At 59.8% G+C, this 17,258-nt stretch overlaps 1 protein-coding gene across 1 annotated transcript; it reads left to right on the top strand.

Annotated features, from left to right (window-relative positions):
* Nucleotides 1-12,371: 12,371 nt before the first annotated feature.
* ADRB3 (adrenoceptor beta 3) lies at nucleotides 12,372-14,972 on the top strand. The gene is made up of 2 exons (XM_013296072.3): nucleotides 12,372-13,660; nucleotides 14,709-14,972. The coding sequence occupies exons 1-2, from the start codon at nucleotides 12,372-12,374 to the stop codon at nucleotides 14,746-14,748; spliced, it is 1,329 nt and encodes a 442-aa protein (XP_013151526.3). The 3' UTR covers nucleotides 14,749-14,972.
* The last annotated feature ends 2,286 nt before the right edge of the window (nucleotides 14,973-17,258 follow it).

Raw genomic sequence — 17,258 nt, forward strand, 5'->3', positions numbered from 1 at the left:
GGGACCCCCGAGACCCCGAGCAGGCTGCGGTGCCCCCTCAAAGACCCCTGGGACCTCAGGCAGGCTGCGGTGCCCCCCAGGGACCCCTGAGACCCCGAGCAGGCTGCAGTGCGCCCCAAGGACCCTGGGCAGGCGGCGGTGCCCCCCAGGGACCCTGGGCAGGCTGTGGTGCCAGGCAGGCAGCCCTCGCCCCGTGTCAGCTGCTGAATCGATTACGGGGCGGTGGGGCAGGAAGATAACATATCCGGCTGTGCCGAATGACATCAGCGCTGACCCCCAACCCAGCGAGGCGTCCCGCCGCCGAATAACAAGGTCCACCGCCGTTTCCTCCTCCTCCTCCCAGAGAATGGACCATTACGGGGTCAAGGAGCCGGGGGGTCAGGGTTTAAGGGCACATCCTGGCTGGGGTGGAGCAGGGGGCCATGAGCCCCCACTGCATTGGGGCATCTGCCCTTGGCACCTGAGGGACCCCTGGGTCAGGGTATGGGCGAGGACTGGCTGCAGCACTCGGTGCTGGGGAGGAACGCTTCAGTGTTCAAAATGCCATGAAATGCCCTTTCTGGAGATGTCCCTTCAGGGCATGGGACTCTTTCTGTCCATGGCTTCTCTGTGCCATGAGACCTGCAGGTGCATCCCCATCAGGGGGGCTCCCGGGAAGCACTTGGGGTGCCCGGGAGACCCCGAAAGGCTCCAGCAGAGCTGGTCAGTGCGAGGCAGCCAGTCCCCGTCCCGGATCGAGGATATGGATGCTCAGCTCTCGCTGCCTTTGCTTGGCTCTGCAGAGCTCCAGCCCATCGTGGGGAACACGCTGCTCTCCCGGGCTGGCAGCGACATCCTTCCTGGACTCTGCTGATACAATCTCTCCCGCTGGAGAGGCCTCCCCAGAACCCAGCTGGCACCGAGTGAGTTGGTCTGGGACGCACAGCCCAGAGCCCTAACAATAGCCTTTCCTCCTCGTCTGTCGCTGTCTCCCATTTCCCACACAGGCTGGAGATTAAAAAATAGCAAGAAGAAAGGGGAAACCACCTGGACCCCTGGCCAGGGAACAACCAGCCCTGGGCAATAAATCTGGTGCCTCGGGTAGGGCAGGACCCCTGTGCCCCCTGTCGCTGGGATGTCTGGCATTTCTCTGCAATTCTGTGCATGGGGACGGCACCGACAATCACCAAGAAAAGAGGCCAAGGGGGACACAGTGACCCCAGCCCTGCCACAGTGCCACCGCCCCAGCACCTGCCAGAGCTCAGCGCTCCTGGCAGCAGGCAGGGGACCAGGGATGCTTCTGGCCTGGGGGCTGTGAGATGCCCCTGGACACCAGCTCCTGCTGCTGTGGCACTGCCTGCTCTGTGCCAGCGGGCAGGGAAGACGCATCATGCCCTGGTGTCTGCATGCCCACGCCACCAGCACCCATGGGTTTGTTACAGCATCTCTAGGGCATTTCATCTGCAATTTCCCTGGGCAGCTGATAGGGCTGAAACCCCTTCATCATCCTCGTGTGATACAAGGTTATTGCCTTCTACATCGGGAGCAGAATTGCTTCACATAAGTGTCCAACTCCTAGCCCGCTCACCAGCAATTGCACTCTCTTTGCTACTGACCTGGTTTAAATCCCTTTTAGTTGCGCAGGGGTGGCTCTTTGTAAAACACTTGCCCCTCTAGCAGGCTCCCAAGGAGGGAAATCTGTCCTATAAGTCGTGAAATACTGAAGTTTGCATTGCACACATGTTGGCTGGGGGCTGTGGCAGCCCATTCCCCGCTGCCCTGCAGCCACTGGCATGAAAGCAGCGAGGGGCAGCCCCTGTCCGTCCCCGGGCTATCGCCAGTGGCACTTCCAGCAATACTAACCGGGCTGCTGATTACAGGAGGGTTTGCTGCAGACAGGAAGAAAATAAACCAAGAGGAGGATAAACTTCTGCATGGTGAGCAGCAGGGACTGATGACTTTCATCTCGCCCCATCCGTCATCTCCCCATCTGCGTGGCTCCCATGTGGGAAGGCTCACCTCCAGCCCAATGCCTCACCGCATCGATCCATGGGTGGAAAATGCAGCTCAAGCCTCACGCAGGACAGGGTGATGGTGGGTCCCTGGGTGCTGCTGCCCACCAAAGTGACCCCCCGGTGAGGATGTCCCTGTGCCGCAACATTTCCACACCATCTGTGTTTACATTCCCCTCCGATTGCCTGTGGAGATAATGACAAACCCACATCCACTTTGCCCGCCCAAAGGCTGTTTGTGCAGATAAAATTTGCCCCCGTAAACAAGCCCATCCTGCCTGTGGGAAGTGCACCCCCGCCCTGCCCGCAGCCCTTGGGCAGGAAAACCCTCGCCAGGGCTCGAGGAGACCATGGCCACCAGCGTCCCTGTCCCCTAGGCGCAGGCCAGGGCTGGTGCTTGCTGGGGGTACTCGGCACCCCAAAACACACTCCTGGGACATGCCATTTGGTTTAAGCTCTTGCAAGGGAAATTTGGCAGAGGCAAGAGCATCCCTGTGGGCTGTCATGGTGTTGGCACATGCCTGTCACCGGTGTCTTGCACATGCCATGGCTCTGCTCACACCTGCAGCGAGCCCTGCCCCGGTCCGAGGGGCTGCAGGGCTCTCCTGTGCTTCGGGTGTGGGGTCTCAGCTGCTTGCGGGGGGAATACCTAGCAGAAACAACTGCAGGGGGGAAAAGTGGAGCAGCGAGAGCAAATGGCACCAAGTCAGACCCCCGGGAGCCGGGATGCATCTCTGGATGGGGAGGGAAGCCTTTGCCCGTCAGCCAGAGGCTCACACCTGTGCCCTTTGCACGGCCCACAGCATTGCTTTGCCACGTGCTATCCGGCTCCAGCCTGCTCCGTAGGTGGGGCTGGGAGCTGGCCTGGAGATGGAAGGTATTCCCCAGCGAGCCGCCCACCCTTCAGTATGGATCCTGGGCTCTTCCCTGGGCAGGAGCAGCAGTGCAGTTGGGCAGGCTGTGGAGAGGATGCAGCTTTCTGCGCAGCCACCCTGGCCATGGGGTCCCAGCACCCAGAGTCCCCTTGCCGCCCTTGCTGATGCTTCAGATCGCTTGTGGGAGCCAAGAGGCCCATGTGCCAGTTAGAAAAAAAAATACTCATTGGTCCTTTTCTGACCTCAGAGGGGCTCCATCTCTCTGCCAGCCCGGCAGCTCCTGCTGGAAGGTTCCCCACTCTTACAATACCCTGCCCTGCCTGGGGCAAGCACCCTCTGCCCTTCACAACCATGAAATGCCTGGGCAGGGAAAGGTTTTCCTTCCCTGCGGGCACTGAGAGCAAATTTCACTTGGCAGCCCGCTGCTCCAGGCCGTCTGGGTGATTGAGCACCAGGATGCTCTGGCAGGCTTTGGAAACTGGCTTACGTTCTGCCTTCTCCTCTGGGCTCCCACTGCATCCCTGGTGCTTTCACTGCAGCCACAGGACCTTCTTATTCACATCTTTGCCTCTCCCCACCTACAGCACGCCGGAGTCACCTAACAAGCGGCTCGTAGTGCTATTGCACAAGTGTAAAAGCTGAACTCTGAGTGTGATGTGAACCGTGTGCCGATGGAAACACCTGCCTGCACAGCATGCCAGGAGAAAGAGCTGGGCTGAAGGTGCTGCGGGTGCTGGAGCTGGGCTCTGGAAGATGGCTCCAGGCACTGATGAGGGTGCCCAGAGCTGTGAAATCTTGCTCAGCTCCCAGGCTGGGGGAGGGAGTTTCACCTGCCAGGGCAGAGGGTCCCAGAGCCCCTTACAGCCCCAGGGGTCTCCATCCCGGTGGGCAGGGTGCTGGGGCAGGCACTTCTCCCAGCTCCTAGACATGAGCTCTGGGATGCAGTCTGCCAGGAGAAACCTTTTCCCTATTTGCTTCCCTTAAGAAGGAAGTTTCTGACAAACACCGGGGAGGCAGGAGGAATGCATGGGTTAAAAATAGCTGCCAAGGCATGGGAGCCACCACCACTGCCACGGCCAGAGGCCAGAGCCAGAGGGGAAGCGCCTGACCTCTTTCTCCTTGTTGTTGTTGTTGTTGTTGTCTTTCCACCCTGCAAACATCGGGAGCTGGAAGCAAAAGCAGCCCAGGGGCTGCACAAGAAGAGGCGAGCCCTTGCATGGGCGCTGGGTACAGGGTCAGGCCCAGGAGGGGACCAGGGTGCTGGGAAGCAGGGATGCTGTAGGGTAGGGGGTACCCGGGTACCACCAGGAGCTTCAGCAGGTGCTGCCTGGTGCAGCGGGATGCGCTGCGGGAGGCAGCCACAGGCAACACTGGGGCTCTGACACCTATGTGGCACGTGGAGGTTTGGCACTGAGGTGGCATGTGGTGGTTTGGCTGGTGTCCTGTGGCCGTGGCCGGGCTGGCAGGCAGCTCCACTCAGGCTGCTGCCCCTCATTCCCTCCCGGATCCCTGCCTGGCTTTGCCCAAAGCAGCCTTCTCTCCCCACAGCAGGGCTGGATCCTCACCCTCCTGCCCTGCGGCTGGGGCAGAACCAAGGAAAAAGCACCATCAGGATGCTCCTCTCTTCCTTGGAAACCTCTGCCTGAAAGCACAGCTACTCTCTGATATTTTTTTTTGTTGCTGACATTTTTTCACGACAGTTTCCACACAATTTGTGAAATCTGTACCACTGTTACTGCAAACTTCACCCTCCTTCCCCCCCACCCTGTTTTTCTTTAGCAATAACTGCAGGAAAACCAGAAACAATGGAGAAGGAGTTGGAAAAGGTCTGTAAAACCTTTGCAGATCCCAGCAGCAGCACAAGGACTCTCACTGGTACCAGGGGTACCTGTAGCTGGAGGGAGATGGGAAATACTGGGAGTGAAGCCCTGCTGCGAGGTGTGTTAAAAATGTCAGAAACTGGGAATAACTGCCCGCAGGCGCTGATCTTGCTGCTGCCGCAGCCTTCCCCCACAGCAACATGGGAAAGAAAACAGCTTTATTATGGTTTCTTTTTTTTTTAATCTGAAAAGATAATTGCACAGGGGCTTGGGGGGCAGGAGAAGGACCTGAAATTGCTTTAGCATAGCCTTTGACACTGGCCGGGTTTCAGGATCTCAATGCCCCTTTCCCTAATTCTCACAATGCTGCCGTAGCCTTGGGAAGAGCTGCAGCCCCGGGTTGCCTGCTCTGAGCAGGGCAGGATCGGCCCCAGCAGCGAGACCTGTGCCTCCATCTCCTCTCTGGTGGGATGCGGTGCCTCTCACCACCGTGGTGGGTAACAAGCTGCATTCGCTGTGCCAGGTTTCTCACCCCTCCAGCCCTGTCTGTCCCCACAGAGCCACCCCGGGGTGCCCCAGGTGAGGAGGACGGATCCCACCAACCCTGCCCAGCCCCATCCTTCGCCCTGGAGGGCATTGCGGTGGGCAAAACACTGTGGGAACAGGCTAATAAACAGGGAATTGAATGACCTCAGCCCTGACTGCGCAGGCAGCCAGCAGCAGGCTCTGACCTTCTCGGTACCCAGGGTACATGCTGCCTCTTTCATCATTATCGATGCATTTGCTCCCAGGAGCTTCGCTTGGAAAACAGGATGTGAGCGTGTGAGATGGCCGCTCACCCTCCCAAATAATGTGGGAGCTTGGAGCCTGCCATGATGCTCCTGTCCCTGCCGCTGCGGGAAGCAGGGCTCCGAGTCGGGATGGCAGCACCGGAGTGGCACCGGGCTTACACGCCGTGCTCTGCCGCAGGTCACCAGGTGAGCAATAGGTTATAAGCTGTCCCAGATGCAAAGCACAAACCCTGCTTAAGCCCCTGTAAAAGTGGGATACATGCTGCCCTGCAAAGGGAAGCATTTCCCTTCGCAAGTACGGTGGGATATCGAGCGTGCCTTGAGGAACTCACACTGTAAACCAGCAGCTTGCGGGAGTGTCAGTGAAACAGCACTTTTTATGACACAGAGAATTTTTCCTTTCCTGCTGCTGCCTGTGCCTGAGCCCCAGCCAACACGATGCTCCCACTCCCAGAGCTGCACTTGCGCTTACCAGAGGAGGAGAGTTTATATAGAGCCGAGAGTTTATGTCCAGCTTCCTCCAGCCTTCCCGGGACAGGCAGTACCCAGTGGGTTAAAGCTTCATCACAGCGTGTTTATGTGCCGACAAGGAAACATGATGACAGATAATTCCAAACAACTTCAAAGCAAGATTTGTGAATCTGATATGGAAACTATTCCTAAAGTCTCAGTTCAAGAGCCCCAGACTAATTACCGCTGCAGACATTAAAGGCAGAGCAGGACCCACTGCCAAAAGCGCAGCGCCTGGCCTGGCCCCCAGCCCACCCTGCCAAACCCCGGGCCCCCTCCCCATGCCACACCGCGCTGCTGGGGGGATTTGGGGTGAAATGATGCTCCTTGAGCAGCTCTTGCTTTGGCAGAAGGTAGAGCCTCACGCAGTCCTCACTGACCTCCTGTGCTGTCCCCAGGTGTCCCTGTGGCCCTGAGTGGGTGGGCAAGGGTCTTCCCTGCAGCTGGGAAGAAGGGTCTTCCCTGCCCAGCAAGAAGGGGTTAATGCTGAGCTGGGATGCAGCCCCCTCCACCTGGGAGGCACTGAGGGATTAGGGAGGGAGACTGGGGAGGTGGTGGGACCCTGGGGGTGGTCAGTGCTGTAATGGGCAACCTTCCAGGGGCTGGTGGCTTGTTCTGGTGCAGGTAATGGCACGGGGTGTGTGACTTTGGGCTGTGGGTGGCTCTGAGCCTGGCTGGGTTTGCTGTGGAGGGGGTGTCTCGTCAGCCCCATGCAGCATTGCAGGGTGATGGGGGGTCTCTGGGCAGAGCTCGCCAAGAGCCCTGTGCATGGGGGGATGTGGGGAGCCTGTGGGCTCCTGGGCTGGTGGGATGTCCTTGCTGTCCAGGGACAGGTCTCAGGGGTGCTAGTCCTGCCTGAGCCTGCTGCCCTGCACCTGCCTGGGTGCTTCCCCGGAGAGTTTGCATAAATAAATCATATCCTGAAGTTACTGAGGGCTTTAGCAGTCGCTCAGGCTGCTCTGACTAGGCTGCGGCACATGAGCCAGGAGGAAGGGTGCTGTTACATTCCTGGGGTGTGTGTGGTTTCTTGGGGAAACTTTTTTTTGGAAACCAGGGAGGAGAATGAGTGCTGATGAGGCTGCAGGGGTGCGGCACCCATCCCAGAGGTGCTGGTGCTCGTGGCTTTCCCAGGCGGTGGTGGTGAACTTCTCCAGCTGCCCTTGCCCTTTGCTCTGGGCTGGGGATTTGCGCCAGCACAGCTCTGGCTCTGAATTCCATGGACGGGCAATGCTTTGCAACACAAGCCTGGCTCAGGAGGGGCTCTGGCATGGTCTTTTACTGGTGCAAAGCTGAACTGCATCTCTCTGTGTGCAGTAGTGCCTCTCTGCTGCTCTGCTCCCTGCACCCATGCCCCAGGATGGACAGGCAAAAGCCCTCAAATGCTCTGTTGGCAGTTTCAGCACAATCACTTGCTGCACTGTGTTTGCTTTCTGACCTTCTTCCTCTATGAGGAAGCTGAGGATGGCTGAACCAAAGGGGAGAGCAGTGAGGCCACACCGGGAGGGGGATGCATGTATCCCCACTGTTGGTGTGCCTGCAGCAGTGATGGCAGAGAGCAGCAGTGCCGCTGTGCTGCCTGCCGTGTGCTAGTTTTTATCACTTGTTCTGTAACAGCAAGTATGCAAACAGCCTGCCAGGGGAGAAAGCAAGAGTTCCCAGCTATAAAAAGCTTTTGTTTTATCCTAGTGTGGCATCAGCCTGGCTCAGCCTTGGCAGAGTCTGAATGTGCTATGTTTAATGATGCTGGGAGGCAAAGCTGGCGCTTGCCCGTTGCTGCCTGGTGTCTCCTCCTGTTGAGCCTCAGCCCATCCTCAGTGCCTGCCTGCCCTCCTGGGGCCCAGCAGCTGTGCTGAGCTCACAGATGCAATTATGAATTGGACATGAGGGACAGAGGATTAAAACTGTGCTTAATACCTGAGATGGCAGGTCATGGGAGCTTGGGCAGGGATCTGATAGCTGGTGCCCTCCTCCTTGCCAGCTGCTGGCGCACAGGCTTGTGCCCCCTTGCCCAGGCTGGGTTTGTCCCTTGGGCAGGCAGAAATGATCCATCCTCCCTTAAGCAGCGTTGTCCCAGTTGTATCTGCACAGGCACGCTGGACAAGGTCTGGCTCTCCAGTTTGCAGGTGAGAGGGTCAGTGCCACGGCTCGGGCTCACCTCGCAGCCCTGAGGCCGGCTGCACCCTGACAGTGTGACACCAGCACGTCACCCTCGGGGAGCATTGCCCTTCCCCTAAGTGGGCTGGAGCCAGACCTCGCGGCTGCCAAGCTCCCGCAGTCGTCACAAGCTCCCCTCTATCTGCTAAATGCCAGGCACTGATTTATCTGCTTTACACGTCTTGGATCATGGCTCACCCACACCCCTGGCCAGGGGGATTAGTGGAACTAGAACCGTATGTGTGAACCTGAAACACTTCATTAGGGTTGTTGTGTGCGTGCAGCCTCCTTGGGGTGGATAAGGCTGTGGGACAGGGATTAAAACAGTGCAGGGACTTTACATCCACTTCAACAGGAGTGCCAGCACGTGAAAACTTTAAGATCAGGGAGGGTGATTTACACCTTACACGGGCTGAGGATGCCAGTGCCAGCCAAAGTGGGTTGCCCTGGCCCTGCCAGGGGGGCTGCGCTGGTGCACCAGCTGGAGAAAGGTGGGCTTGTGTCCAGCTGTCTCTGAAGGACCCCAGGATATTTCCTCAGGAATCTACAAAAGGGTGTTTGAGCTCCTTGCAGGAGAGACACTGGCACAGAGGAAGCCCCTGCTCCACTCTCCCCTGGTCTAAGGGCTGACTCCTGCTCACTGCCACGGCGGTGCTGGGCATCAGTGGGCACGAGGGAGCCTGATGCTGCAGGCTGGCATGCAGCCTCGCCCTCTGCATCACTCTGGGAGGAATCCAGGACCTTGGAGGCACCTTGCTCTGGTGCCAGGTTCCATTTGCAGGGGAAAACGCCCCAGGATGACGCATCCTCCAGGAGCTGCTCAACACCCTCTGCAGACGGCTCCATAGCTGCTGCTTGAGCTGTCTCACCCCGTTACCTCCCCGGCCAGGCAGACCCTGCGCCCCCTCAGATGTGTCTGGGACTGGCTCAGGCATCTGTTTCCTCTCTCCAAACACATCTGTGGGCACCAGGAGCTCCACGCACTACCCAACAAGGAGAGCTGCTCTGCTTGTTCCCTCCATCCCATCTCTTCCCAAGTAGGGATCTTCCCTAATCCATCCTGACTCAACCCCTGTGTATAAAGAAGTATTTTTAAATATCCATTGTTTATTCTGTAGCAACAGCCAAAGGAGTTGCTCTGATCCATGGCATAAACATATTTTCCCAGAGTTTTCTAAACAGCCACTTGACCCGCTGGCCAGCACTTCCCCGCAGGATCTCTCCAGGGATAGCTCTGCCTCTCTCTGCAGTGGCAGCGGTTGTGCAGGTAGACCCGGGCCAGGGGTTTTGGCCTGTGGCAGGGATGGGCAAGGGGAGAGGATGCTTTCCCTGGTGACAGCCCTGCACAGGAGGGTGCAGCTGGTGTCTCCAGCGCTGCAGGGGTGTGGGTCAAGGCTCTAGAGCAGTGGGGATGGAGGTCAGGGCTGCTCGAGACCCAGCATCTCTGTGCTTCAGCTTTTCCAGCTGTAAAACTGGGACAAAGATATTGAGCCACGTTACTTCCCCTGCCTTGATGAAATGCCTGGGACTCTCCCTTCCTCTCCCCAGTCCAGTCAGCTCCCTGGGAAGGGGGGAGGGTGCTGGGCTCTCCTGGCTGGCAGTGGAAGGAAAAGTCTCATTAAAGTGCCAGAGAGAAGACATCAGAAGCAGTGTTCTGGATGCCTGCTTTGGCACCCCGAGCACTCCTGGCTGTTTGTCCCACCACAGGCGGTGTATCTGTCTCCTACCCGCCTTGAATGCAGTGGGAGATCCCCTCCGGGGTACGGTGGTGTGGTCTGAAAACACTTCGAGGGAGCGTCTGCAGGAGAATACACTATAAAACTCCCAGGGCTGAGTCCTGCAGCCCTTTTGGTGCCCAGGAGCCAGCACACAGCCCAGCTCTGCCGGGTGGGCACGCACCAGGCTGCTGGGGATTCAGAGGTGAGGATGGGAAGCCGCCAGCCCCTGGTCACTCAGCAGGGTGGTGGCAGAGCTGTGAACAGAGCTGAGCATCCTGCCCCTGTGCCTGTCCTCTGCCAGCTCCATGGAGCCAAACCCAGTGCCCTCGTTATCCATGGACGTGCCCACAGATGCTCTTGCTTTACTTTTCAGACACAAAATCCAGCTGCGGCTCTGTGTGCTGATCCATGTCGGAGTTACGCATGCAGCCGCATTGGAAAAACGATGATGTTCCTGCACACATCTTGTTTGTCCCATGCATCGTTCCAGCGGAGGGACAAATCGCCCTGTAAATAGCAAGTCCAGGGCTTGGTCCAAGCCAGCAATTAATGCCAGCGCTGGGAGCTAAAAGAGGTTGCATCAAGCCCTTGTCTGACTGCTTTGAAAAATCAAAACAGTCTTGTAAAGATCAAGCTTGTAAAAATGGGGCTCTGTTTTGCTAGCTCATGAATGGGAAGAAATGCCAACTGGATAATTTTTTACACATATTTTTTTCCTCTTTGTCAACATTCCCCCATTTGGCTGAAACTTCAAAATGCCATATTTGGAGAGCGCCTGTCTTAGAAGTTCCAGTATTTGTATAAATAGCTGATAGTGAAAAACTTACCCACTCTGGAGTCTGTCCAGGGGCCCTCAGGAGTGGAGCTGGGGGTAGTGATGGGACCAAGGCTGCTGGGGCCCTGGAGCAGCCCAGTACCTTCCAGTCTGAGATGGCTCCCCACGGCCATGTGTGAGTGGAGAAGGAAGTGTGGCTGGAGGTCTCCAGAACACCAGCATCCACCCAAACGCACAAGGGAGAGCAGCAAAGGTGTGCTCCTTCTCCTCCATCTGCTGGGAAGGAGGTTTGGGCAATAAATGTGGAGGTGAAACAGTGATGGAGGTGCCCTGGATGTCATTGTTTGGTGTGGGGCTGTCATCTTGCTACCCTCTGCTGATGTTGGGAGGACAGGGAAGTCACTGTCCCCTGTCCTGCCCAGGGAGAGCCTGAGCACAGTGAGGGGTTTACTGAGAGGGACATGTGGTAGGGGGCGTGTAGCAAAGTCCTGGGGTGCACAGTGAGGAGTCTAGAGCAAGAGGTGCAGGGCAAGGTGCTGAGGTGGATGTAGAAGGACCAGAGCAGGTGATGAGGGGCACATGGAGGGACTGAGGGGTGCACAGAAGGACAGAGAGGTGCAGGATGAGGAGTGCATGGAGAAGGACCAGGGCACATGGCAAGGCGCTGGCATGTGCGTGGCACAGTGCAGGGTGCACAGAGAACCAGGACAGATGGTGTGGGACTGGGGCCACAGCGAGGGGCTGGAGTGCATGGTGCAGGGCTGGAGCCCATGGTGAGGGGCATGGAGTGCATGGTGCAGGGCTGGAGCCCATGGTGAGGGGCATGGAGAGGAACTGGAGTGCACAGTGGAGGGCACACGGTGAGAGGCTGAAATGCATGTGAGGGCATGGAGAGGGATTAGAACACACAGAGAGGCGATGGGGAGCACGTCGAGGGGCTGGGGCACACGGTGAGGGGCTCAAAGAGGAACTGGAGTGGACAGTGAAGGGCGCGCTGCAAGGGCATGGGGTGCATGGCGAGAGGCTGGCGCGCACGGCAAGGTGCTCACGGTGAGGGGCTGGCGCGCACGGCGAGGGGCGCACGGAGAGAGGCTGGGGCACACGGGAGGGGCTGGCGCACACGGCGAGGGGTGTACGGCGAGGGGCTGGGGCGCACGGCGAGGGGCGCACGGAGAGAGGCTGGGGCACACGGGAGGGGCTGGCGCACACGGCGAGGGGTGTACGGCGAGGGGCTGGGGCGCACGGCGAGGGGCGCACGGCGAGAGGCTGGGGCGCACGGGAGGGGCTGGCGCACACGGCGAGGGGCGCACGGCGAGGGGCTGGGGCGCACGGCGAGGGGCGCACGGCGAGGGGCTGGGGCGCACGGCGAGGGGCGCACGGAGAGAGGCTGGGGCGCACGGGAGGGGCGCACGGCGAGAGGCTGGGGCGCACGGGAGAGGCGCACGGCGAGGGGCTGGGGCGCACCGCGGGGATGCCGGAGGGGAGCGCGGGGGGCCGGGGGGTGCCAGGCCGTGGGGGAGGCGGTGCCACAGCCCGCTCTTCTTTCATTGATCTCCGGAGCGGGGCAGCCCGGGGCCGCCCCGCGCCTTTAAAGGCTCCTCCTCCCGGCACGGCCCGGGGAGCGCCGCGGAGGGGAGCCCGGCCCCGCCGCAGCCCCGCCGGTCCGCCCCGAGGGCTGCTGCGGGCAGCGGGTGCGCACGTCGGGGCGCGGGAGCCGTGCCCCCCAGCCCGGCGGCCATGAGTCCCCTGCCCGCGGGCAACGGCAGCGCCTGGGGGGCGGCGGCGCTGGGCAGCAACTGCAGCGGGGCCGCCAGCCTGAGCCGGCAGTGGGTGGTGGGGGCCGCCCTCAGCCTCACCGTGCTGGTCATCGTGGCCGGCAACCTGCTGGTCATCGTGGCTATCGCCAAGACGCCGCGGCTGCAGACCATGACCAACGTCTTCATCACCTCGCTGGCGTGCGCCGACCTTATCATGGGCTTGCTGGTGGTGCCACCGGGGGCCACCATCCTGCTGAGCGGCCACTGGCCCTACGGCACGATGGTGTGTGAGCTGTGGACCTCGCTGGATGTGCTGTGTGTCACGGCCAGCATCGAGACGCTGTGTGCCATTGCTGTGGATCGCTACCTCGCCATCACGTCGCCGCTGCAGTACGAGGCGCTGGTGACCAAGGGCAGGGCGCGGGCCGTGGTGTGCCTGGTGTGGGCCATCTCTGCCTTCATCTCCTTCCTGCCCATCATGAACCACTGGTGGCGGGATGGGACAGACGAGCAGGCAGTGCGCTGCTACGATGACCCGCACTGCTGCGACTTTGTCACTAACATGACCTACGCCATCATCTCCTCCACCATCTCCTTCTACGTGCCCCTGCTCGTCATGATCTTTGTCTACGTCCGCGTCTTCGCTGTGGCTACACGACACGTCCAGCTCATCGGCAAGGACAAGGTGAGGTTCCTGCAGGAGCCCCCCAGCCCCAGCTCCAGGAGCAGCCGGCGGAGACGGCCCTCCCGTCTGCTGGCCATCAAGGAGCACAAGGCGCTCAAGACCCTGGGCATCATCATGGGCACCTTCACGCTCTGCTGGCTGCCCTTCTTTGTGGCCAACATCATCAAGGTTTTCTGCCGGCCACTGGTGCCGGATCAGCTCTTCCTCTTCCTCAACTGGCTGGGCTACGTCAACTCAGCCTTCAACCCCATCATCTACTGCCGCAGCCCTGACTTCAGGAGTGCCTTCCGCAAGCTGCTGTGCTGCCCGCGCCGCGCTGACCGCCGGCTCCACGCCGTCTCACAGGACCTGCAGCGCTGCCCCTGTGCCTTCAGCCCCCAGGGGGGCCCGTCAGAGGACAGCAAGGTGGCAGCCCCCGGGCGCTCCGGGGAGGACAGCGAGGCTCGGGGCAGCGGCAGCAGCAGCCGCTGCAGCAGCCGGACGGAGGAGACCAGCCTGTCCCAGGGCAGTGGTCCTCGGCAGCGGCCCCTGGGCGAGTCCCAGCTGCAGGGCACCCAGACCACGCTGTGCTCACAGCTTGACGAGTAGGTACCTGCAAGTCCTTGTCTGGGGGGGCTCTGGGGGACCACCCTTTGGGGGTACGATGCAGGGGCTTGTCGATGGTGGGGCTCTGGTCTGACAGTGCAGCGCAGAGCTGGAGGTTAGGCAGACCCCGGAGCCGGAGGGCAGGCAGACCCTGGAGCTGGGGGGCAGGCAGACTCTGGGGTGCATGGGAGAGGTGCTTGGCTGGGGGGCTGGGAACCATCACCCTCTGCCTTTAGGCTGCCCTAAACCCTGGCCCCGTCACTGAGCTGCAGAGCTGGGGTCCGAGCCCAGTCCTGCCTTGTCCCTTCCTGGGGAACACCCCATCCTGGCAGCTGGGGTCTGCTGTTCCTGGGTGAAGGAAACACTGGTGATGACTAGGGAAGCTAAACCAGCCGAGCAGGAATGTGTCCCAAAGCCTGGGAATCCCATCCGCCTTCTCTCCCCACTCCCAGTTTCTGCTGTTTGAGTAGGAAAATGCAGGCAGCCCCTCCACTGTGAGGCAGCTGGGGGCCACTGTCACCAGCCTAGGCTGTGCGGGGCGCTTTGCCCTCTGACAGAGTGTAAATCTGGGAAGGGAATGTACTTTGTCACCCTCCGTCCCTCGCTGTGTCAGCCCTGCAGATGGAGATGGGCTTCCTGTAGCGGCAGCCCTGAGCCAGGGCAGGGGGTGGCAGGGCTGCCTGTGCCGTGGCCCTGCCCGCGCGCTGCCCACACCCTTCTGTGGATTTACACTTTTTTTTGCAAATTACAGGGTGGGTGTTTTCCCCCGAGTTTTTTACTAGTATGACAAAATTTGAATTATTCTGGTTACTGTGGATTTTAACCAGTTTTCTCTGGTCCGAAACCCTTCCTGATACTTGGAGGCGAGAGGGGTCCCTGCCATCACGCACAGGCAGAGCTGCTGTCGGCAGAGATGTGCAGAGAGGAGCAAGAAAGTGTTTCCTGAATTTGCGTGTTCTGAGGAAGGATTCATGCCCACTGGGAACATGGCATGGTGAATTGTGGGCTGGGTCCGGGCACTTCACACCCTGCACTCTCCTGTTTAAGGTTTGCCGGCAAAGAGACACCCGTGGGTCCTTCCATCTGACTGGGAGCAGCTGAGAGCTGGGAAGAGAGTGAGTGTGCTTCCCGCGCAGCTGGCCCTGCAGCGGGATCAGGGCGATCATCCCTCGCAGCGTCTCCTCTGCCCGCTTTGGCCGCTGCCTTCCCTGGGGGAGCGCAGCCTCTGGCCAGCCCGCAGGCAGCTGCCCGCTCTCAGCACGTGAGTCTGACACCCCTGCCTGCCCCGGGATGCTTTAACCCCCTTGGCTGACGGGCTGCTGGAGCTCCAGACCTCACGCATGGTGGGTTTTGCCTGGCTTCAGTCCCGGATCCCCTTCCGTGCCCGCTGCTCCCCTTTCTCCCGGGGTGGTGGCCTTGGGTCCCTGTCCCCGGGGCTATGCTGCTGCAAGGGTTGAGCCCGGTGGGTGATGCTGTGTCACCTCCCACCCTCTTCTTGCAGGGCCAGGTGTTGTGAAGGGGACAGAGGAGCGGCGCTGGGGGTGATGGCGCTGGAAGGACCCTCCAGCGCACGCACCGACCTAGAGAAGAGAGGGGCTTTCCCTCGGGAGTGCTCGTGGCTGCAGTGAGGCCCGAGGAGATGGCTCCTCTGTGCCGTTGGTGCTGGAGAGCTGGAAGCAGCTGGGAAAAAGCTTCCGAGCCACTCGCCAAGAGGCAGCGCAGCCTCGGGGATGTGCCTGCGCCCACTGTGCAGATGGGGGACGAGCTCCCACCTGGGGATGTTTCCTGGCATGGCTGGCAGTGGGATGTGGTGGCTGGCAGCTCTGCTCTCTTAAAGGACAAAGGAGCTTGTCGTCTGGGCTCAGCCAGGTTTTGGACAGCCTGTCAGGAAGGGGAGAAGAGCCTCCTGCAGGCACAAGCCCTTCCCAGGATCGCCACTCCATCCCTGCCCCAGCCACTGCATTCCCAGGGCTGGGTGCAATCCCAGGAGCTGCAGCAATACCTTCAGCAAAGAAGCACAGGGGAGCAAGGGGAGCTCCAAGCATGGGGGACTGGGCAAAAAAAAGTGAATTATGGTCTTGTCAAATCTCCCTCTGTTTCTCCCTCTCTGTTCAGGGTAGATACCCATGTTTCCACACTGTTTGGGGATGGGAGTGGGGTGGAGGAAGCTGGAGGTGCAGCAGCGGGGTCAGGCAGGGGGAGCATCACAGGAGGGCAGTTTTTGTCCCACACACTGGTCTGGGTACGTGGGGCAGTGGGGTGAGGGCAGGGAGGTTAAGCTCTTGCTTTAAACCTCTTTGTGCATCCGGTGTGGTGGGAGGCGGTGGCAGGGCGGGTCTAGCCCCAGGATGCTGTGCTGGCTCCTCTGCGGTGCCAGTGTACAAACGAGCCCTCATATTCGCAGCTGTGCCCACGCCACACCATGCAGTGACTTTGGGGATAATGTTGGTTGTAAATATGTCATGGTGACTGTAAAGTTGTTGTCCTGTTTTGTCTCCCCCCACCCTGTATGTGAAATAAACCTTTGAAACTCTGTGATGTCTCAAATCTGTGCCAAGCAGAGGGATGATGCTTCCGTGTGCCCTTCCCAAGGGGCTGCCCAGGGCTCGGGGCTGCAGGGACCGGCTGAGCGGGCAGGCAGGGAGAAGCCGGGCTCTGGGCATGCCATGGTGCCAGCCCCCAGCCCTGCCACATCTCCCTGCACCCTGAAAGCGTGGGCAGAGCCTGGTGCTGCCAGGGTCCCTGGCATGCAGGGTTGTCCCTCCCCAGGGCTGGGCACAGCACCCACCTGCCCTCTGTGCTGGGAGGGGAAGCTTTGTGCCCCACCCCGGGTCTGCCAGCACCAGAAGGTAGGCACCACCATCCCATCATAATTCCAGAATTTTTTAGCAGTGTGAGCATTTGCTCAGGAGAGGCAGAGCGCCCTGTGCTGGGATGATGCCTAGAGCATTGTGATCTCCTGCTGGGATCCCCCCTTGGCTTGTTTTGCTTTTAATACCCAGCAAGGATGAATAAAATAAAATATAATATATATGCTCACAAAATAAAGAGCAAAATGCAGCTCTTGGCAACTGTTTCCATATAGAGCTTTCAACATCAGTTTGGTGGCTCTTGGGAGGCTGGTCCCTCACCCCTGCAGCTGACCCCGAGCACAGGGTCCTGTGTGTCCCCCAGCCCTGCCGTGGCCCCATCCTCCCTGGGGTACCATTGGTGACCCGCTGAGGGGACACAGTCCAACACCAGCCTGGGAGCTGCTCGTTAGCCCTGCAAGACCACCGTGTTAATGAGTAACTTCCCAAACAGCAAGCAAGCCCAGGGCAGGGGGTGAAGGGGGGCTGTCCCAGGGAAATGGGGGCTCCAGCTCCCTGCACATTCTGTTAGCAGGGCTAGTGCCCATCTCTAATCAAGCTAAAGCTGCCTCAGATGGGTTTCTTTCCTCCTGGGGGGTACATTGGCGACACCTCCCCCCCCAGGCACCTGTGTTGCATTCCCAAACAGCACCTCCCCCGGGGTTCTCTTTCTCTTTATTAGCAGTCAGCACCGGGTGTAGGTGCTTGCTGCTCTCTGGGTGCTGTTCTCCCTGCCTGTGTATGTGTT

This window comes from Falco peregrinus, chromosome 17, assembly GCF_023634155.1.
Source record: "Falco peregrinus isolate bFalPer1 chromosome 17, bFalPer1.pri, whole genome shotgun sequence".
Classification (NCBI taxonomy): domain Eukaryota; kingdom Metazoa; phylum Chordata; class Aves; order Falconiformes; family Falconidae; genus Falco; species Falco peregrinus.